The sequence below is a fragment of the Nerophis lumbriciformis genome, linkage group LG20 (assembly GCF_033978685.3).
Source record: "Nerophis lumbriciformis linkage group LG20, RoL_Nlum_v2.1, whole genome shotgun sequence".
Classification (NCBI taxonomy): domain Eukaryota; kingdom Metazoa; phylum Chordata; class Actinopteri; order Syngnathiformes; family Syngnathidae; genus Nerophis; species Nerophis lumbriciformis.
The window spans coordinates 13,573,987-13,597,741 of NC_084567.2; the positions used below are offsets into that span (position 1 = coordinate 13,573,987).

Genomic DNA, 23,755 nt, shown 5'->3' on the forward strand with positions numbered 1-23,755 from the left:
ATATATATATATATATATATATATATATATATATATATATATATATATATATGTATGTATGTATGTATATGTATATATATATATATATATATATATATATATATATATATATATATATATATATATGTATATATATATATATATATACATGCATGTATATATATTATTTGAATAATGTATGTACACATGTATGTTTATATATATATATATATATATATATATATATATATATATATATATATATATATACATATATATTATTTGAATAATATATATACACATGTATATATATATATATATATATATATATATATATATATATATATATATATATATATATATATATATATACAAACCATAAAAATAGTATGAGATGTTTTTAACTATATATAATTACATATAACCATAAAAATAGTATGAGATGTTTTTAACAGAGGTGGGACCAAGTCATTGCTTTGCAAGTCACAAGTAAGTCTCAAGTCTTTGCCCTCAAATCCGAGTCAAGTCCCGAGTCAAGACAGAGCAAGTCCGAGTCAAGTCCAAAGTCAAGACTGGAAAGTCTCAAGTCAAGTCCCAAGTCCTGCATTTTGAGTTTCGAGTCCTTTCAAGTCGTTTAACCACAGACTAATATATTTACACAGATTGTGTATCCTTTTAAAATGCTGTATTTATTTATTAAAACAAGTGCATTTGAAATTGCAGGGAAAAAGATAGTGCTGACATTGCACTTCAAAATAGCACTATTAACCAGTCATTTTAAACATGTAACTCATTCCTTTACAGAATAAACACATTTGAAAAAAACAAGTGCAACTGTACTTATTTGCACAAAAGTGTTAACATTGTATTTCAATGGCATATTGCATTGTAACTAGTTCCACAGCAGTTTCTATCCTGTTCTTACCTTATCTCATTGATCTCATCTCATACTGTATGTGTGTTTATGTGTGCATACACATGAAAAACATAACAAATATATGAACATAACAATGAACAGAGTTGTACTTTTTAGATGTCAGGACCCTATGCAATATGTACACATATTCTTAATATAGTATACATTTTAACTGACCTTTATTTGACTATGTTTGTCTTTTTGTAGGTGGCTAAAATACGCGGTGCTGCTGACCACCGTCTAACTTTACATTACTGTGTGTGATACATTGACTAACGTAATGTTACTGTGTGTGATACATTGACTAACGTAATGTTACTGTGTGTGATACATTGACTAACGTAATGTTACTGTGTGTGATACATTGACTAACATTACGTTACTGTGTGTGATACATTGACTAACGTTACGTTACTGTGTGTGATACATTGTCTAACGTAACGTTATGTATAGGTACCTCATGCAACCCTGCTTAAAAAAAAATCACTTGACAAAAAGTATGAATAAGGTAGCAAACTGCAGTGGACGCAACAGATTGCCGTGTTTGCAATGACGTTGTAACCATAGACATCTTATAAGTAGACGCAGGTTGCTGTGACGTGAGCAATTTGGCCGCCATCTTGAAGTGGTGATGAGGAGCCGGCGAGCAGCCTAAACTGACAGTTGACAGGTAGAAAACAAAGATGCCGGGCTGGTGTTCAGCGTTTTCCTGCTCAAATGAGCGGACTGTTGAAAATAGGAATCGGGGGATTACTTTTCACAAGTAAGATTTAACATTAACGTACTATTGGTTGTATCTTATGAAAATAATATTACCACAGAGTTGAGAAGGATCAAAGATCTTCAATATTTGTATGTGAAAATCACAAATAAATCTTCTGGGGGAGGATGACGCCCCTACAGGGGTTTGGTTTACAAACTTTCAGCCCCACCTAAAACAAAATTCACCAGCCGCCACTGATTATGATGCATTCTCATTTTAGGCAAAGTATAAGACAATACTTTCTTAACAGTATAATTGTAACCAGGAATCAGTCTTTAAGTAACAATTTTCAAATACTAACATTGTTGGGTAAAACAGAATTTGGTTTTATTCTGAATCCGGTGAAACAGATTGGTGGTTTTAGCTGATATGAAGACTTTCAGGTGTTTATATGTGTTTATGTTTAAGTATTTGGCAGACGCTTTTATCCAAAGCGACTTACATAAAATAATACATATAAAACAATCACTGCAAATATTATCATTTAAGGGAAAAATGTAATAGAAATTATCAATACAAAGTGTCAAGACAGAATAAACTCTCTGCTGCTGCAGCAACAGAGATACAGTCTATAGGTCCCTAAGATATATAGATATCTAATGTATTCATACATTGTTTATGTAGGATATACGCATGTATATATAACCTAATCATATTGTTTCTTCAACTTAAAAATAGTTTACCGTTTTTTCCCCTTCTCTAGGATTATAATCCCAGTTTTGATCTCGGACGTCTGGTCACTTATAGCATATAAGAATATTATATTACTGTTAAGCAAACTATGAATACCAAAACATGTGTCTGTTATCATAGCTACACGTATGACAAAAAAGGGGGGTGAAAATCAGTGGTATTCAGTGATTTAAAATGAATTAAATGCGCTGACAGTTCATTGTTCCTGCCAAATGAATTGCACTGAGTGGAGCGGATCACCACTCCAAGATGGCGGCCCCGCGCCTCGTCTGCGCCAGTAGGCAGTAGCGCTCCATGCTGCGTCTACTTATAAGATGTCTATGGTTATAACGTTAGCAGTGAGTTTGCAGCCTCACTGATTTAACTACACAGCAAATAAAAGTCACGTAACTTAGCCAATAAACGTTATCTTACATTCAAAACTTACCCTTCTTTGTGCAACTTCAAATGTTGAACATTGTTGCGTCTCCGTCTGTAATATTCGAACTGCGTGATTTCCATACGGCAATTCGTTTTTTGTTGACCAAGTCGTAGTTTTTATACCCGAACGAAACCAACTTTGGCATAATTGTTGCGTTGTTTGACAACTTGTTCGGTGGTTGTACTGCAATTTGATTGGATGAATGCTGCGTGATGAAAACAACGTAGATCTAATTTGATTGGCTGTTGTACTGACAGCACACCAGCTGACAGGAACAACACGCTGAGAGACACAGACGAAGAAAATGAAAAATACGGAGCGCTCTCAAATAACTTTTTAAGCGTTGGATTTTGGGGAAAGTAGCAAGTCATGTCAAGTCATGTCAAGTCAAAAGGCTCAAGTCCAAGTGAAGTCACAAGTCATTGATGTTAAAGTCTAAGTCGAGTTGCAAGTCTCTTTACATTTTGTCAAGTCGAGTCTAAAGTCATCAAATTCATGACTCGAGTCTGACTCGAGTCCAAGTCATGTGACTCGAGTCCACACCTCTGGTTTTTAACTATATGTAAATACATATAACTATTAAAAATAGTATAAGAGATGTTTTTTAACTACATATAAATACATATAACCATAAAATAAAGGATAAAGATATACATGTGCTGTATGTTCCACTTCACAACAAAACACCACAAAGTTGCATTTTATTGAATACATACTGTACATGTACTGTACATGTACTGCTTTATTGAATACATACTGTACATGTACTGTACATGTACTGTTTTATTGAATACATACTGTACATGTACTGTACATGTACTGTTTTATTGAATACATACTGTACATGTACTTTACTTCACTTTACTGAATACATACTGTACATGCACTGTACGTGTAATACTTTATTGAATACATAATGTACATGTACTATACATGTACTGCTTTATTGAATACATACCGTACATGTACTGTACATGTACTGCTTTATTGAATACATACTGTACATGTACTGTACATGTACTGTTTTATTGAATACATACTGTACATGTACTGTACATGTACTGTTTTATTGAATACATACTGTACATGTACTTTACTTCACTTTACTGAATACATACTGTACATGCACTGTACGTGTAATACTTTATTGAATACATAATGTACATGTACTATACATGTACTGCTTTATTGAATACATACCGTACATGTACTGTACATGTACTGCTTTATTGAATACATACTGTACATGTACTTTACTTTGCTTTACTGAATACATACTGTACATGCACTGTACGTGTAATACTTTATTGAATACATAATGTACATGTACTGTGCGTGCACTGCTTTATTGAATACATACTGTACTGTACATGTACTGCTTTATTCAATACATACTGTACGTGTACTGCTTTATTTAATACATACTGTATGTGTACTGTACGTGTACTGCATGTGGTCTGGAGAAATACTTGTTACTAGAAAACTTGTGTGAGAAGAAAAATGCTGAGCTGGCAGATTGAGGACAAGTCATGTGTCACTTGGACTTAATGATCCAGGCTAATTAAGAAGAAGACTTCTCCTGTATCGACTGTGTCTGCATGGCTGCTCACAGTATCGCTCAGGAATGATACATGCTATCAGTCAAGATTGATACATAATATTGGTCAAGTTGATACATGATATCAGTCGGGATTGATACATAATATCTGTCAGGATTGATACATAATATCAGTCAGGGTTGATACATGATATCAGTCAGGTTGATACATAATATCAGTCAGGTTGATACATAATATCCGTCAGGATTTATACATGATATCAGTCAGGGTAGATACATGATATAAGTCAGTCAGGTTTGATTCATAATATCAGTCAGGTTTGATACATAATATCAATCAGTCAGCTTTGATTTATAATATCAGTCAGGATTGGTACATAATATCAGTCAGGATTGATACATAATATAAGTCTGGTTGATACATAATATCAGTCAGGATTGATACAAAATATCAGTCAGTCAGGTTTGATTCATAATATCAATCAGGATTGATACATAATATCAGTCAGGTTGATTCATAGTATCAGTCAGGTTTGATTTATAATATCAGTCAGGATTCATACAAAATATCAGTCAGGTTGATACATAATATCAGTCAAGATTGATACATAATATCAGTCAGGGTTGATACATGATATCAGTCAGGGTTAATACATAATAGCGGTTGGTCAGGTTGATACATAATGTCAGTCAAGGTTGATGCATAATATCAGTCAGGATTGATGCATGATATCAGTCAGGGTTGATACATAATATCAGTCAGGGTTGATACATGATATCAGTCAGGTTGATATATAATATCAATCAGTCAGGTTTGATTTATAATATCAGTCAGATTGATACATAATATCAATCAGTCAGGTTTGATTTATAATATCAGTCAGGCTTGATACATAATATCAGTCAGGATTGATACATAATATAAGTCTGGTTGATACATAATATCAGTCAGGATTGATACATAATATCAGTCAGGTTGATTCATAATATCAGTCAGGTTTGATTTATAATATCAGTCAGGATTCATACAAAATATCAGTCAGGTTGATACATAATATCAGTCAAGATTGATACATAATATCAGTCAGGGTTGATACATGATATCAGTCAGGGTTAATACATAATATCGGTTGGTCAGGTTGATACATAATATCAGTCAAGGTTGATACATGATATCAGTCAAGATTGATACATAATATCAGTCAGGTTTGATGCATGATATCAGTCAGGATTGATACATAATATCAGTCAGGGTTGATACATGATATCAGTCAGGTTGATACATATTATCAGTCAGGGTTGATACATGACATCAGTCAGGATCGATGCATAATATCAGTCAGGATGGATACATAATATCAGTCAGGATTGATACATGATATCAGTCAGGGTTGATATACGATATCAGTCTGGTTGGTACTTAATATCAGTCTGGTTGATACATAATATCAGTCAGGGTTGATACAAAATATCAGTCAGTCAGGTTTGATTCATAATATCAGTCAGGTTTGATTTATAATATCAGTCAGGCTGGATTTATATTATCAGTCAGGTTTGATACAAAATATCAGTCAGATTGATACATAATATCAGTCAGGATTGATACATAATATCAGTCAGGGTTGATACATGATATCAGTCAGGGTTGATACATGATATCAGTCAGGGTTAATACATTATATCAGTTGGTCAGAATTGATACATAATATCAGTCACGGTTGATACATGATATCAGTCAAGATTGATACATAATATCAGTCAGGATGCATACATAATATCAGTCAGGATTGATACATGATATCAGTCAGGGTTGATATATGATATCAGTCTGGTTGATACAAAATATCAGTCTGGTTGATACATAATATCAGTCAGGATGGATACATTATATCAGTCAGGATTGATACATGATATCAGTCAGGGTGGATACATGATATCAGTGAGGGTTGATACATGATATTAGTCAGGGTTGATACATGATATCAGTCAGGATTGAGACATGATATCACTGCTAGAAGGGCGGGCTGATTCAATATAAATGTTTTTATTGTCATTGTCACAAAGATAATAAAAATAAAGTCCAGAGCATTAAACATCGTGCTACTAATGCTAATGCTAACCAATTAGTTGTGTCTTAATTGGAAAGTTATTAACTTATACAACTTCTAATGTTATAGTTGATGATAGTCAATCAATCAATCAATCAATGAAAGTGATTGGGGGCAATCATAGAAATAATCAATGATATCTCTGCTTTCCTCTCTTGGAAGGCAAGTACACATTTCTTAGCACAGCAACCTAAATATATAAACACATGTATGAATATATAAACACATGTATAAATGTATAAACATATAAACACATGTAGAAATGTATAAACACACGTATAAACATATAAACACATGTATAAATGTATAAACGCACGTTTACATATATAAACACATGTATAAATATATAAACACATGTATAAATATATAAACACATGTATAAATATATAAACGCATGTATAAATGTATAAACACATGTATAAATATATAAACACAAGTATAAATATATAAACACATGTACAAATATATAAACACATGTATAAATGTATAAACACATGTATAAATATATAAACACATGTACAAATATATAAACACATGTATAAATATATAAACACATGTATAAATGTATAAACACATGTATAAATGTATAAGCACATGTATAAATGTATAAACACATGTATAAATATATAAACACATGTATAAATGTATAAACACATGTACAAATATATAAACACATGTATAAATATATAAACACATGTATAAATGTATAAACACATGTATAAATGTATAAACACATGTATAAATATACAAACACATGTATAAATGTATAAACACATGTATAAATATATAAACACATGTATAAACATATAAACACATGTATAAATATATAAACGGTGTCATCATTTTTGATGTGAGTGCTTTGATCCAGGATTATAGAATTGTGATGTTTTTATCTGTGGATAAAAAACTGCTGGATGAACTCGGCTGATGGAAATCAATAAAACCATCACAGACGAACCTTTCAACAAGTAATCCCTGAAGTCAAAACACTTTTTTTTTTTATTGTCACCGCAAGTGGTGTAAAATATTACTAACGTAATAATACTATTTGTAATATTAGTGAATTCTATTTATTAGTACTTATTGTCTCCATAGGTAGTGTAAAATATTACTCATGTGATACATACTATTATTAATTTTAGTGAATTATATTTATTAGTACTTATTGTCTCCATAAGTAGTGTACAATATTAGTAATATTAGTACTATTAGTAATATTAGTGAATTATATTTATTAGTACTTATTGTCTCCATAAGTAGTGTAAAATATTACTAATGTAATAATACTATTAGTAATTTTAGTGATTTATATTTATTAGTACTTATTGTCTCCATAAGTAGTGTAAAATATTAGTAATATTAGTACTATTAATAATATTAGTAAATTATATTTATGAGTACTTATTGGCTCCATAAGTAGTGTAAAATATTACTAATGTAATAATTGTATTAGTAATATTAGTGAATTATATTTATAAGTACTTATTGTCGCCATAAGTAGTATAAAATATTACTAATGTAATAATACTATTTGTAATATTAGTGAATTATATTTATTAGTACTTATTGTCTCCATAAGTAGTGTAAAATATTAGTAATATTAGTACTATTCGTAATATTAGTGAATTATATGTATTAGTACTTATTGTCTCCATAAGTAGTGTAAAATATTAGTAATATTAATATTTGTCGCCATATGTAGTATGAAATATCAGTACTTATTGTAACCGTACGTAGTGTAAAATATTGGTAATATTAGCGAATTATATTTATGAGTACTTATTGTCTCCATAAGTAGTGTAAAATATTAGTAATATTGTACTTGTCTCCATAAGTAGTATGAAATATTAATACTTATTGTAACCATAAGTAGTGTAAAATATTAGTACTTGTCTCCATAAGTAGTATGAAGTATTAGTACTTGTAACCATAAGTAGTGTAAAATATTGGTACTTGTCTCTATAAGTAGTATGAAGTATTAGTACTTGTTTTAACCAGCAGTAGTGTAAAATATTAGTACTTGTCTCCATAAGTAGTATGAAGTATTAGTACGTGTCTCCAAAAGTAGTATGACGTATTAGTACTTGTAACCATAAGAAGTGTAAAATATTAGTATTTGTCTTCATAAGTAATATGAAGTATTAGTACGTGTTACCAGCAGTAGTGTAAAATAGTAGTACTTGTCACCGTAAGTAGTATGAAGTTTTAATACTTGTTTTAACCAGCAGTAGTGTAAAAGAGTAGAAGTAGAAGTACTATGAAGTATTAGTACTTAGCAGTAGTATGAAGTTTTAGTACTTGTCATTAGCAGTAGTATGAAGTACTAGTACTTGTTGTAATTAGTAGTGGCGTGAAGTACTAGTACTTGTTGTAATTAGTAGTGGCGTGAAGTATTAGTACATGTTGTAATTAGCAGTCGTATGAAGTGTTAGCACTTGTAATTAACAGTAGTATGAAGTATTAGTACTTGTTGTAATTAGCAGTAGTATAAAGTAGTAGTACTTGTTGTAATTAACAGTAGCATGAATTATTAGTACTTGTTGTAATTAACAGTAGCATGAAGTATTAGTACTTGTTGTAATTAGCAGTAGTATGAAGTATTAGTACTTGTTGTAATTAGCATTAGCATGAAGTATTAGTACTTGTTGTAATTAACAGTAGCATGAAGTATTAGTACTTGTTGTAATTAGCAGTACTATGAAGTACTAGTACTTGTTGTAATTAGCAGTAGCATGAAGTATTAGTATTTGTTGTAATTAGCAGTAGTATGAAGTATTAGTACTTGTTGTAATTAGCAGTAGTATGAAGTATTAGTACTTGTTGTAATTAGCATTAGCATGAAGTATTAGTACTTGTTGTAATTAGCAGTAGCATGAAGTGTTAGTACTTGTTGTAATTAGCAGTAGTATGAAGTATTAGTACTTGTTGTAATTAGCATTAGCATGAAGTATTAGTACTTGTTGTAATTAGCAGTAGCATGAAGTGTTAGTACTTGTTGTAATTAGCAGTAGTATGAAGTATTAGTACTTGTTGTAATTAGCATTAGCATGAAGTATTAGTACTTGTTGTAATTAGCAGTAGCATGAAGTATTAGTATTTGTTGTAATTAGCAGTAGTATGAAGTATTAGTACTTGTTGTAATTAGCAGTAGTATGAAGTATTAGTACTTGTTGTAATTAGCAGTAGCATGAAGTGTTAGTACTTGTTGTAATTAGCAGTAGTATGAAGTATTAGTACTTGTTGTAATTAGCATTAGCATGAAGTATTAGTACGTGTTGTAATTAGCATTAGCATGAAGTATTAGTACTTGTTGTAATTAGCAGTAGCATGAAGTGTTAGTACTTGTTGTAATTAGCAGTAGCATGAAGTGTTAGTACTTGTTGTAATTAGCAGTAGTATGAAGTATTAGTACTTGTTGTAATTAACAGTAGTATGAAGTATTAGTACTTGTTGTAATTAACAGTAGTATGAAGTATTAGTACTTGTTGTAATTAGCATTAGCATGAAGTATTAGTACTTGTTGTAATTAGCAGGAGCATGAAGTGTTAGTACTTGTTGTAATTAGCAGTAGTATAAAGTATTAGTACTTGTAATTAGCAGTAGTATGAAGTATTAGTACTGTTCTCCACATAAGTAGTATGAAGTACTAGTACTTGTTGTAATTAGTAGTGGCATGAAGTATTAGTACTTGTTGTAATTAGCAGTAGCATAGAAGACAATTTCAAAATAAGAGACTGGAAGTGTTCCTACATAATATTTCATGTTTATAATTGAGATTATTTGCACATTTTTTGTTTTCTTTGTTTACATTTTCAACAAACAATCTCCATGAGAGAGTAAATAATGAATGAATGAATTGACAATTCAGCTTTATAATGTCACACATTTCTCACTGAATGTGGACGTATTTGTCATGATTGTTGATGTTTGTTACCACTGATGTTATATCAAATCATGTGGACTGTCAAGTTGGTTGTGTGACGACTGGTGAAAAGGATGTACGGGTGTCTGGGTGGTGTCGGCGTGAGGAGGACCAGGAGAGCGGTGGTGGCCGCGCTTCCTTCTAAATGCTCTTATCGAGTTTCCCTCTGCCTCCTGTCTTGACAGATGATGGACAAGAGCGCGCATTGAACCTGTCTACCAGCGGCATTAGCAGCATCAACATGTCAATAGAAATAAATGGACTTGTCTACACAGGTAAATAGAAGCTCCGTTTGCCGATGTAATTGCAGCAAGGAAATCCAATAAGTTATAGCGGTGCCCCGCTGCTTAGTCCGCCACGCAATTTCATGTCTTTGCTATAAAATCCATGGTAATGAAGTGGCGCTCCAATAGAGTTAAAAAAGTTAAACATCTCCCAACTGGGCCTGTGGATTCACGGTCGATGGGGCTTATTGTCTGGTGTGTGTGTGTGTGTGTGTGTGTGTGTGTGTGTGTGTGTGTGTGAGTAATTACTGCTCCTGTGCTTAGACAAAGACATTGGATGTCAGAGGGTAAGTCGGATATTTGTCACTTCACATGCCAGACGTTGGAGAGTTACAGTGTACAATCGATCCACGTCGGAAGGCCACCATAGCCACCGACTCTTCAGTTGTCCGCCAAGTGACACACTTTTTGTCCGAGAGCGCCGGTGGGTATCTGCAAAGGCCAGAGTGAGGCTGGTACAGTTTATTGCCTCTTGATACTTCCTGTCCAGGAGGATTTGACAGTTCCATTAGGATCGTAGAGCTCTTCTCCGCTCTTTCCCTGATGGTTCTGAGTGTTCTCTACTGGGTGACGACAACACAAATGAAAAACGGTCATGGGAAGTCTTCAGAAGCCAGAACAGGGAGAAAGGACAAAGCCACTACACGGCCTGCAGCCAAGGTTAGCGACACTGCAAAAACTCCCAAGGACCCATTCCTCCACTTAGTCTGTCATCGGCAGAATCCATCCATCCATCCATGTTCTACTGCTTGTCCCTATTGGGATCACGGGGGGTGCTGGAGCCTATCTTAGCTGCATTCGGGCGGAAGGCGGGGTACACCCTGGACAAGTTGGAAGGCCACCATAGCCACCGACTCTTCAGTTGTCCGCCGAGTGACACACTTTTTGTCGGAGAGCGCCGGTGGGTATCTGCAAAGACCAGAGTGAGGCTTGTACAGTTTTTTGCCTCTTGATACTTACTGTCCAGGAGGATTTGACAGTTCCATTAGGATCGTAGAGCTCTTCTCCGCTCTTTCCCTGATGGTTCTGAGTGTTCTCTACTGGGTGACGACAACACAAATGAAAAACGGTCATGGGAAGTCTTCAGAAGCCAGAACAGGGAGAAAGGACAAAGCCACTGCACGGCCTGTAGGTAGACGCCTGCAGCCAAGGTTAGCGACACTGCAAAAACTCCCAAGGACCCATTCCTTCCATCCATCCATGTTCTACTGCTTGTCCCTATTGGGGTCACGGGGGGTGCTTGAGCCTATCTTAGCTGCATTCGGGCGGAAGGCGGGGTACACCCTGGACAAGTTGGAAGGCCACCATAGCCACCGACTCTTCAGTTGTCCGCCAAGTGATACACTTTTTGTCCGAGAGCGCCGGTGGGTATCTGCAAAGACCAGAGTGAGGCTGGTACAGTTTTTTGCCTCTTGATACTTACTGTCCAGGAGGATTTGACAGTTCCATTAGGATGGAATAGACCTTCTCCGCTCTTTCCTTGATGGTTCTGAGTGTTCTCTACTGGGTGACGACAATACAAATGAAAACGATCATGGGAAGTCTTCAGAAGCCAGAAAAGACCACTGCACGGCCTGTAGGTAGCCGCCTGCAGCCAAATCCACGGATTTGCAAAAACTCCCGAGGGCCCATTCCTCCACTTAGTCTGTCATCGACAGAATCAAAATTTCCAAATATATGTCCACCGTTCCCACTGTTGGAGATAGTCCACAACATGAGTCCACAGACTTCACCAGCTAGATCCGTAAGTGAGCCTTGCTAAAGATGAGACGTCACATGACGGTTCACAGCAGCCATTAGTGCCACCAGGGAACGACTGAAACAACAACTCTGGTCTGCAGGACTCAACAATCTTTCTGGACCAGGAATGTGGTCTCAATCTTTGTAGAAGCAAAAACATGGCTGAGAAAAGTACCGGACAGGATTTATTGGTGACACATAAGTTAAATGACAAAAACTGTTTCGGGAACACATCTACTCTGTGGACAGAAGCTTCCAGTTCACTCGGAAGGATAGCAAAGATAATGCATTACCCTTTTAGGACAGCCAAGTGCAGAAAGAAAAGGCTCGGTATCATTGTGGGTAATTACTGCTCCTGTGCTTAGACAAAGACATTGGATGTCAGAGGGTAAGTCGGATATTTGTCACTTCACATTCCAGACGCTGGCGAGTTACAGTTTACAATCGATCCACGTCGGAAGGCCACCATAGCCACCGACTCTTCAGTTGTCCGCCAAGTGACACACTTTTTGTCCGAGGGCGCCGGTGGGTATCTGCAAAGACCAGAGTGGGGCTGGTACAGTTTTTTGCCTCTTGATACTTCCTGTCCAGGGGGATTTGACAGTTCCATTTGGATGGTAGAGCTCTTCTCCGCTCTTTCCTTGATGGTTAAAAGTTAAGTTAAATGACGAAAACTGTTAAGGGAACACATCTACTCTGTGGACAGAAACTTCCAGTTCACTCAGAAGGATATCAAAGATAATGCATTACCCTTTTTGGATAGCCAAGTGCAGAAAGAGAAGGCCAGAAGACTCAGTATCTTTGGTGGAAAAGAAAGTGGGCAGGTGTGTCACAGCACAGACCAGTAAGTTCTTCAGGTCCAGACTCAACTGATTAGAACGAAGCTAGTGTGGAGAAAGGCGGCGGCGGTCTGAAGGAATCTGCTCCGACACGTCACGACCACTTCCCCGAAGACAGCAAGAACTTGACTTGGTGAAAGAAATACCGTGAGTATGGCTCCCTGCTCTTCGTTCTCATGGATAGGTTGGCTCTGCTAGAGGGCCGTGTCCGCCAGTTAGAGCAGAGTAATCTCGTAACTTTAGACGTTGCGGACACATCTGCTAGCGTTAGCTGTAGCGAGCTAACCAGCCCAGCTTATAGCAGCCCTAAACCAGTCTACCGGGCACCACACTTTAGTCATAGGGGACTCCATCACCCGAAACATAAAGCTTAGCTAACCAGCCACAATTAAGTGTATTCCCGGGGCCAGAGCACCTGGCATTGAAGCTAATCTTAGGGAGCTAACTTGCAACAGGCCTAGTAAACACGTACGACAGGCTAATTGCACGACTAGTTATGCAAACATAGTTGTACACGTTGGCTCCAATGACACTAGGATGAGACATTCAGAGATTACAAAGAGGAACATACCTAGGACTTGTAATCTCGCTAGAAAGATGTCCAGGCATCGTGTACTTATACTTTGTTGATGCGCCTCTTCAATCAGATTCAAGTCTGGGTTCTGGCTCCGAGTGCCACCCACACTGTTTTAAATGTAACTTAGATAATGGGTTCACTATGTAATGCATTTTTAGTGACTAGAAAAAAGCGCTATATAAATGTACTTCATTTCACTTCACTTCACAGTACTTGTCTCTAGCCCCCTGCTTGCGAGAGGCAATGATGAGAGGTATAGCAGATTAGTATCACTTAACAAGTAGCTGGCTAGTTTTTGTAGACAACAGGGACTAACGTTTATTAATAATTGGCCCTCTTTCTGGGGAAAACCCGCCTTGCTGATGAGGGATAGCCTTCACCCTAACCAGGGTGATCCCGACTAGGAACATAGATTATTGTTTGAGTCACACTTGACTAACTACACTAGAGCAAGCCCGGTCACAGGCAATTAAAGTGTCTGTTAGTTCGGGTGAGGAGTCAGTTAAGCTAGAACTAGCCAGCGGCAGGCTGGAAAATCCCTGCACACATAGCATTTCTCCTAGGATAATACACAACTCACATAATGTTTTTTCTGCAGTGACTGTGCCAGAGGTGGACATGCATTCTACTGAGGTGGCAAATTGTTTTGCGTTCAGTGTATCGCAGCACCAAGTAAACAACCTGAAGATTCCCGTCATATCAATTTCTAGATAAGTTCAAAATTATTTAAAGCGCACTACGCAAAATAAACGCAACATTATTAATATTACTACTACGGATAACTTTAACAAAAAATCCTCAAAACAGCCTACTACCTTTAATATGGGCTTTTTAAACATAAGATCATTGTCTCCCAAAACGTTATTGATTAATGAGGTCATTAGAGACAACAATCTTAACGTCATTGGTCTTAGCGAAACCTGGCTCAAACCAGACAATTTTTTTGCGCTGAACGAAGCATCTCCTCCTGACTATACGAATGCGCATATTGCCCGTCCCCTTAAAAGGGGTGGGGGGGGGGGGGTCGCACTAATATACAATGAAAACCTTACCCCTAACCTAAGTAATAAATATAAATCATTTGAGGTGCTTACTATGAGGTTTGTCGCACCGCTGCCTCTCTACCTGGCTGTTATCTACCACCCCCTGGGCCCTATTCGGACTTTATCAGTGAATTCTCAGAGTTCGTCGCTGATCTAGTGACGCACGCCGACAATACAATTATAATGGGGGACTTTTTTTTACAAACAGCTACAGAATATAGCTTACCGCTACCGCATCCAGCTACACTGACGTCGACAAGTAGAAATGACAATAATCCAGCACTGACTGGAGGGGAAGGCAGGTTTAAATAGCAGCTGGCTGATTGACACCAGGTGTGGCCCGGTGCCAATCAGCCACAGCTGAGGGGGAAAAGCACTCAGGGAGATAATCAGGAAATTCCAAAAATAAGAGCGCTGACAGAAAACAAAGACAAACGCAGAAGAAAAACTAAAACATGCCCAAACTGAGCCCCCCTTCCCATAACGGATACCAGACGTTCTAGTGCTTTTTAACATGTTTGTTCTCCAGGTGTGCTTTTTAACATGTTTGTTCTCCAGGTGTGCTTTTTAACATGTTTGTTCTCCAGGTGTGCTTTGTAACATTATGTTTGTTCTCCAGGTGTGCTTTTTAACATTATGTTTGTTCTCCAGGTGTGCTTTTTAACATGATGTTTGTTCTCCAGGTGTGCTTTTTAACGTGATGTTTGTTCTCCAAGTGTGCTTCTTAACGTGATGTTTGTTCTCCAGGTGTGCTTTTTAACATGATGTTTGTTCTCCAGGTGTGCTTTTTAACATGATGTTTGTTCTCCAGGTGTGCTTTTTAACATGATGTTTGTTCTCCAGGTGTGCTTTGTAACATTATGTTTGTTCTCCAGGTGTGCTTTTTAACATGATGTTTGTACTCCAGGTGTGCTTTTTTAACATGTTTGTTCTCCAGGTGTGCTTTTTAACATGATGTTTATTCTCCAGGTGTGCTTTCTAACGTGATGTTTGTACTCCAGATGTGCTTTTTAACATGATGATTGTTCTCCAGGTGTGCTTTTTAACATGTTTGTTCTCCAGATGTGCTTTTTAACATGATGTTTGTTCTCCAGATGTGCTTTTTAACATGATGTTTGTTCTCCAGGTGTGCTTTTTAACATGATGTTTGTTCTCCAGGTGTGCTTTTTAACATGATGTTTGTTCTCCAGGTGTGCTTTCTAACGTGATGTTTGTACTCCAGATGTGCTTTTTAACATGATGATTGTTCTCCAGGTGTGCTTTTTAACATGATGATTGTTCTCCAGGTGTGCTTTTTAACATAATGTTTGTTCTCCAGATGTGCTTTTTAACATGATGTTTGTTCTCCAGGTGTGCTTTTTAACATGATGTTTGTTCTCCAGATGTGCTTTTTAACATGATGTTTGTTCTCCAGATGTGCTTTTTAACATGATGTTTGTTCTCCAGGTGTGCTTTTTAACATGATGTTTGTTCTCCAGGTGTGCTTTTTAACATGATGTTTGTTCTCCAGGTGTGCTTTCTAACGTGATGTTTGTACTCCAGATGTGCTTTTTAACATGATGATTGTTCTCCAGGTGTGCTTTTTAACATGATGATTGTTCTCCAGGTGTGCTTTTTAACATAATGTTTGTTCTCCAGATGTGCTTTTTAACATGATGTTTGTTCTCCAGGTGTGCTTTTTAACATGATGTTTGTTCTCCAGGTGTGCTTTTTAACATGATGTTTGTTCTCCAGGTGTGCTTTTTAACATGATGTTTGTTCTCCAGGTGTGCTTTTTGCTGGCCAGTCATCCATAGCAGGAATGACAGGACACGGTGGTAAAACACACAGCGACTGTCCCACTCAGACAAAGAGCAGTCCCGTGCACTTCCATCCATCATGTTCTTCCTCGTCTTCATCTTCGTGCTCTGTCCATGAACACAGAATCTCTGTGTCCTCACCCTGAGATGTCTTCTCCTACTCCTCCATCAGGAAGATCATCTCCACGCTTCCAACATAGGAAGCTTCCTGTTTGTGCTTCCTGTGGGTCCGTAAATGTAATTTTATAAACTGCTAGGAGACCAATCTTTACTTCTGCTTCTCATCAAACTCAGCTGAAAAATTCATCTTCAACTAACGAAAGAAACCTCACTTAAACTTCAACCAACTAAAGAAACTTCCCCCCGCAACCCCAAAAGGGACAAGCGGCAGAAAATGGATGGATGGATGGATAAATAAACTTCACTAAAACTTCAAACGGACCAAATAAACATCACTAAAACTTCAACCAACTATAGAAACATCACTAAAAATTCAACCAACCAAAGAAACAGCACTAAAACTTCAACCAACTATAGAAACATCACTAAAATTTCAACCGACCAAAGAAACATAACTAAAACTTCAACCGACCAAAGAAACATCACTAAAACTTCAAGCAACCAAAGAAACATCACTACATTTTCAAACGGACCAAAGAAACATCACTAAAACATCAACCAACTATAGAAACATCACTAAAACGTCACTAAAACATCAACCGACCAAAGAAACATAACTAAAACTTCAACCAACCAAAAAAACGTCACTAAAACTTCAACCAACAAAAGAAACAACTAAAACTTCCACCAACCAAATAAACGTCACTAATACTTCAACCAACTAAAAAAACACCACTAAAATTCCAACCAACCAAAGAAACGTCAATAAAACTTCAACCATCTAAAGAAACGTCACTAAAACTTAAACTGACCAAAGAAACATCACTAAAACATCAAGCAACCAAAGAAACATCGCTACATTTTCGAACGGGCCAAAGAAACATAACTAAAACATCAACCAACTATTGAAACATCACTAAAATGTCACTAAAACATCAACCGACCAAAGAAACATAATGAAAGAAACATCACTAAAACATCAACCAACTATAGAAACGTCACTAAAACATGAACCGACCAAAGAAACATAACTAAAACTTCAACCAACCAAAAAAACATCACTAAAACGTCAACCAACAAAAGAAACATAACTAAAACTTCCACCGACCAAATAAACGTCACTAATACTTCAACCAACTAAAAAAACATCACTAAAATTTCAACCAACCAAAGAAACGTCAATAAAACTTCAACCATCTAAAGAAACGTCACTAAAACTTCAACTGACCAAAGAAACGTCAGTAAAACTTCAAGCAACCAAAGAAACATCACTACATTTTCAAACGGACCAAAGAAACATCACTAAAACATCAACCAACTATAGAAACATCACTAAAACGTCACTAAAACATCAACCGACCAAAGAAACATAACGAAAGAAACGTCACTAAAACTTCAACCATCTAAAGAAACGTCACTAAAACTTCAACCGACCAAAGAAACATCACTAAAACTTCAAGCAACCAAAGAAACATCATTACATTTTCAAACGGACCAAAGAAACATCACTAAAACTTCAACCAACTAAAGAAACCTCACTAAAACTTCAACCAACTAAAGAAACCTCACTAAAACTTCAAGCAACCAAAGAAACCTCACTAAAACTCCAACCAACCAAAGAAATGTCACTAAAACATCAACCGACCAAAGAAACGTCACTACAACCAACCAAAGAAATGTTTGATGTTCTACATGAACATCTGACCATCAACATCTGTCAATCATGTTTGATGTTCTACATGAACATCTGTGCATCATGTTTGATGTTCTACATGAACATCTGTACATCATGTTTGATGTTCTTCATTCACTAAAACTTCAACCAACCAAAGAAACATCACTAAAACATCATGTTTGATGTTCTACATGAACAACTGTGCATCGCGTTGGATGTTCTACATGAACATCTTTGCATCAAGTTTGATGTCCTACATGAACGTCTGTCCGTCATGTTTGATGTTTTACATGAACATCTGACCATCATGTTTGATGTTCTACATGAACATCTGTGCATCATGTTTGATGTTCTACACAAACTAAAAAGTATTTCCACTGAAGAAGTGAGATTTGGGTGGGGGGGGGCACTTTACTATTGCTAACATTTGTATATAAACATCAGTTGGTAGTAGAGATGAAGCAAAGCTAATCACATACTGTGTGTTGTATATTTCAAGAAGTACAATATTTCCTAGTACTAGTAGCATTTATTGTAATATTTATACTTATTTCTCAAAAATGTGTTGTTGGCATTGCAGGCGGCAAAAAGATGTCCACTGCATAGTCGGACTATTGTGGTCAAAACAACATCATTACATGTAAAATATGACTATTAGACTGTGGGAGGAAATTTCAAGTTCAAATGCACTCTAATCGTTCGAATAAAAATTAATTTGAACTTTTCTAAACGGTTGAAAGTTTTGCAACTGAAAATCTTTTCAACTTTGACATAAAAGTTGACAGGATGTCAATATGAAGTATTTTTTAATGAATTTTTATTCGTTTTCACATTTCCCCCATCACTTTCTGAGAGGGTAAAGAAATAGAGCTTGATGAAACATAGTTATTAATATTATTATTATTATTACTATTATTATCAACATTATCATTGTCATTATGATCATTATCAATAGTATTATTATTGTCATTATTTTTGTAATTATCATTATTATTATCATCATCATTATTATTATTATTATAGTTATTATCATCATTATTATTATTATCATTATCATTATTATTATTGTCATTATTATCATTATCATCATTCGTCATTATTATTTTTATTTATTTTTTTATTATTATTATTATTATCAACATTATCATTGTCATTATGATCATTATCAATAGCATTATTATTGTCATTATTTTTGTAATTATCATTATTATTATTATCATCATCATTATTATTATTATCGTTATTATCATCATTATTATTATTATCATTATCATTATTATTATTGTCATTATTATCATTATCATCATTCGTCATTATTATATTATAATTATTTTTTTTATTATTATTATTATTATCAACATTATCATTGTCATTATGATAATTATAAATAGTATTATTATTGTCATTATTTTTGTAATTATCATTATTATTATTATCATCATCATCATTATTATTATTATTATCGTTATTATCATCATTATCATTATTATTATTGTCATTATTATCATTATCATCATTCATCATTATTATTATCATTATCGTCATCATTATTATCATTGTTATTATTATTATTATCATCATTATTACCATCATCATCATCGTTATTATTATTATTGTCATTATTATTATTATAATTTTTATTATTATATTATCATCATTATTATCATTATTGTTATTATTATTATCATTATCATCATCATTATTATTATCATTTTTATTATTATTATTATATTGTCATCATTATTATCATTATTTTTAGTATTTTCATCACCATTGTCATTATTATTATTGTCATTATTATCATTATCATCATTCGTCATTATTATATTATAATAATTTTTTTTATTATTATTATTATTATCAACATTATCATTGTCATTATGATAATTATAAATAGTATTATTATTGTCATTATTTTTGTAATTATCATTATTATTATTATCATCATCATCATTATTATTATTATTATCGTTATTATCATCATTATCATTATTATTATTGTCATTATTATCATTATCATCATTCATCATTATTATTATCATTATTGTCATCATTATTATCATTGTTATTATTATTATTATCATCATTATTACCATCATCATCATCGTTATTATTATTATTGTCATTATTATTATTATAATTTTTATTATTATAGTATCATCATTATTATCATTATTGTTATTATTATTATCATTATCATCATCATTATTATTATCATTTTTATTATTATTATTATATTGTCATCATTATTATCATTATTTTTAGTATTTTCATCACCATTGTCATTATTATTATTATCATCATCATTATTATCATTATTATTATTTTTATTATGATGGTGGTTGACAATGCATTATACTTAAAGATGATAATGTAAATATAATACTTGATGTAGTACGTCCACATGTCTGCAAAGTACAACTACTGTAAAGATACCTTTGTGAATATTGTCATTGATCAGAGCAGTAAATGCATTCATCTCTCATCTGAGCAGTTCCATCACTTCATGCTCAGACTGAGAACCTTTCTCAGATCGAGTCTGAGAGGACTTTGCAGGATCCAAAGTATTTATCCTCTAAAAGAGGGGACATGCCCAGACAACAATAGTTTCACTTTATAGTGGTGTTAAGAAGCGTTGTTGTGTTGGCAGAGGTGTCTCCTCTTTGTTGTTTTGTACCACAACAGAAGAGTTAATGCATCTGGACCAGGCTGTGCTTATGACTGTCAATATTAGTTGTACTTATGACTGTCAATACCACTTGTATTTATGACTGTCAATACCAATTGTGCTTATGACTGTCAATACTAGTTGTACTTATGACGGTCAATACAAATTGTACTTATTACTGTCAATACTAGGGCAGCACGGTGTAACAGAGGTTAGTGCATGTGCCTCACAATACGAAAGTCCTGAGTTCAAACCTGGGCTCGGGATCTTTCTGTGTGGAGTTTGCATGTTCTCCCCGTGACTGCGTGGGTTCCCTCCGGGTACTCCGGCTTCCTCCCACCTCCAAAGACATGCACCTGGGGATAGGTTGATTGGCAACACTAAATTGGCCCTAGTGTGTGAATGTGTGTGTGAATGTTGTCTTTCTATCTGTGTTGGCCCTGCGATGAGGTGGGGACTTGTCCAGGGTGTATCCTGCCTTCCGCCCAAATGCAGCTGAGATAGGCTCCAGCGCCCCCACGACCCCGAAAGGGACAAGCGGTAGAAAATGGATGGATGGATGGACTGTCAATACCAATTGTAATTATTAATTTCAATACCAATTGTACTTGTTACTATTTATACTAATTGTAAATATTTCTGTCATTACCAATTGTACTTATGACTGTCAATACTAATTGTACTTATTACTGTCAATACTAATTGTACTTATGACTGCCAATACCAATTATACTTATTACTGCCAATACCAATTGTAATCATTACTGTCAATACCAATTATACTTATTACTGTCAATACTAATTGTACTAATGACTGTCAATACAAATTGTACTTATGACAGTCAATACCAATTGTAATTATTATTGTCAATACCAATTGTACGTGTTACTATTATTTCTAATTGTAATTATTTCTGTCAATACCAATTGCACTTATGACTGTCACTACCAATTGTAATTATTTATGTCAATACCAATTGTAAATATTTATGTCGATAACAATTGTACTTATGACTGTCAATACCAATTGTAATTATTACTGTCAATACCAATTGTACTTGTTACTATTATTACTAATTGTAATTATTTCTGTCAATACCAATTGCACTTATGACTGTCACTACCAATTGTAATTATTTATGTCAATACCAATTGTAAATATTTATGTCAATAACAATTGTACTTATGACTGTCAATACTAATTGTACTTATTATTGTCAATACTAATTGTACTTATGACTGTCAATACCAATTGTAATTATTACTGTCATTACCAATTGTACTTGTTACTATTATTACTAATTGTAATTATTTCTGTCAATACCAATTGTACTTATGACTGTCAATACCAATTGTAATTATTTATGTCAATGCTAATTGTAATTATTTATGTCGATAACCATTGTACCTATTATTGTCAATACTAATTTTAATTATTACTGTCAATATCAATTGTAATTATTACTGTCAATACTAATTGTACTTATGACTGTCAATACCAATTGTAATTATTACTGTCAATACCAATTGTACGTATTATTGACAATACCAATTGTACTTATGACAGTCAATCCCAATTGTACTTATGACTATCAATACCAATTGTACTTGTTACTAAAAATTGGCCCTAGTGTGTGAATGTGAGTGTGAATGTTGTCTGTCTATCTGTGTTGGCCCTGCGATGAGGTGGCGACTTGTCCAGGGTGTACCCTGCCTTCCGCCCGATTGTAACTGAGATAGGCTCCAGCGACCCCGAAGGGAATAAGCGGTAGAAAATGGATGGATAGATGGACTATTATTACTAATTGTGATTATTTCTGTCAATACCAATTGTACTCATGACTGTCAATACTAATTGTACTTATGACTGTCAATACCAATTGTACTTATGACTGTCAATACTAATTGTACTTATGACTGTCAATACTAATTGTACTTATTACTGTCAATACTAATTGTACATATGACTGTCAATACCAATTGTACTTATGACTGTCAATACTAATTGTACTTATGACTGTCAATGTCAATTGTACTTATGACTGTCAATACTAATTGTACTTATGACTGTCAATACTCATTTTACTTATGACTGTCAATACCAATTGTACTTATGACTGTCAATACTAATTTTACTTATGACTGTCAATACCAATTGTACTTATGACTGTCAATACCAATTGTACTTATGATTGTCAATACTAATTTTACTTATGACTGTCAATACCAATTGTACTTATGACTGTCAATACCAATTGTACTTATGATTGTCAATACTAATTTTACTTATGACTGTCAATACCAATTGTACTTGTTACTTTATTCTGTTCTACTCCACTCTGTTCCAGCATCTTATCTGGGCATGTCCCCTCATGTAGAGGACAAATACTTTGGATCCTGCACCGTCCTCTCAGACTGGAAGTGTGCAATCTAAGTCTGTGAGCATGAAGCAGTCCTTCAGTGTTCTGATAAATCTGACCGACTTTATTCATCTCCAAGAAAGATCTGGATGAAAGTAACATGATTAAAAAAACATCTAAAAGGTGAATTCATAACAAATAATAATAATTACGATAAGAGAAGCACAAAGATGAAAGCTCAAGAGGTGGGATTATTTGAAAAGATGAAACATGAATCCTTTGTTCATAAA

At 34.5% G+C, this 23,755-nt stretch overlaps 1 protein-coding gene across 1 annotated transcript in view; it reads left to right on the plus strand.

Annotated features, from left to right (window-relative positions):
• Positions 1 to 23,539, plus strand: part of arid3c (AT rich interactive domain 3C (BRIGHT-like)) — an 89,107-nt gene extending 65,568 nt beyond the window's left edge. The window contains exons 7-10 of the mRNA XM_061981146.1: positions 10,546 to 10,635; positions 16,610 to 16,773; positions 16,815 to 16,869; positions 23,454 to 23,539. Of these exons, the coding sequence (XP_061837130.1) occupies positions 10,546 to 10,635; positions 16,610 to 16,773; positions 16,815 to 16,869; positions 23,454 to 23,539 (395 nt within the window). The remainder of the gene's footprint in view (positions 1 to 10,545; positions 10,636 to 16,609; positions 16,774 to 16,814; positions 16,870 to 23,453) is intronic.
• Positions 23,540 to 23,755: the final 216 nt, after the last annotated feature.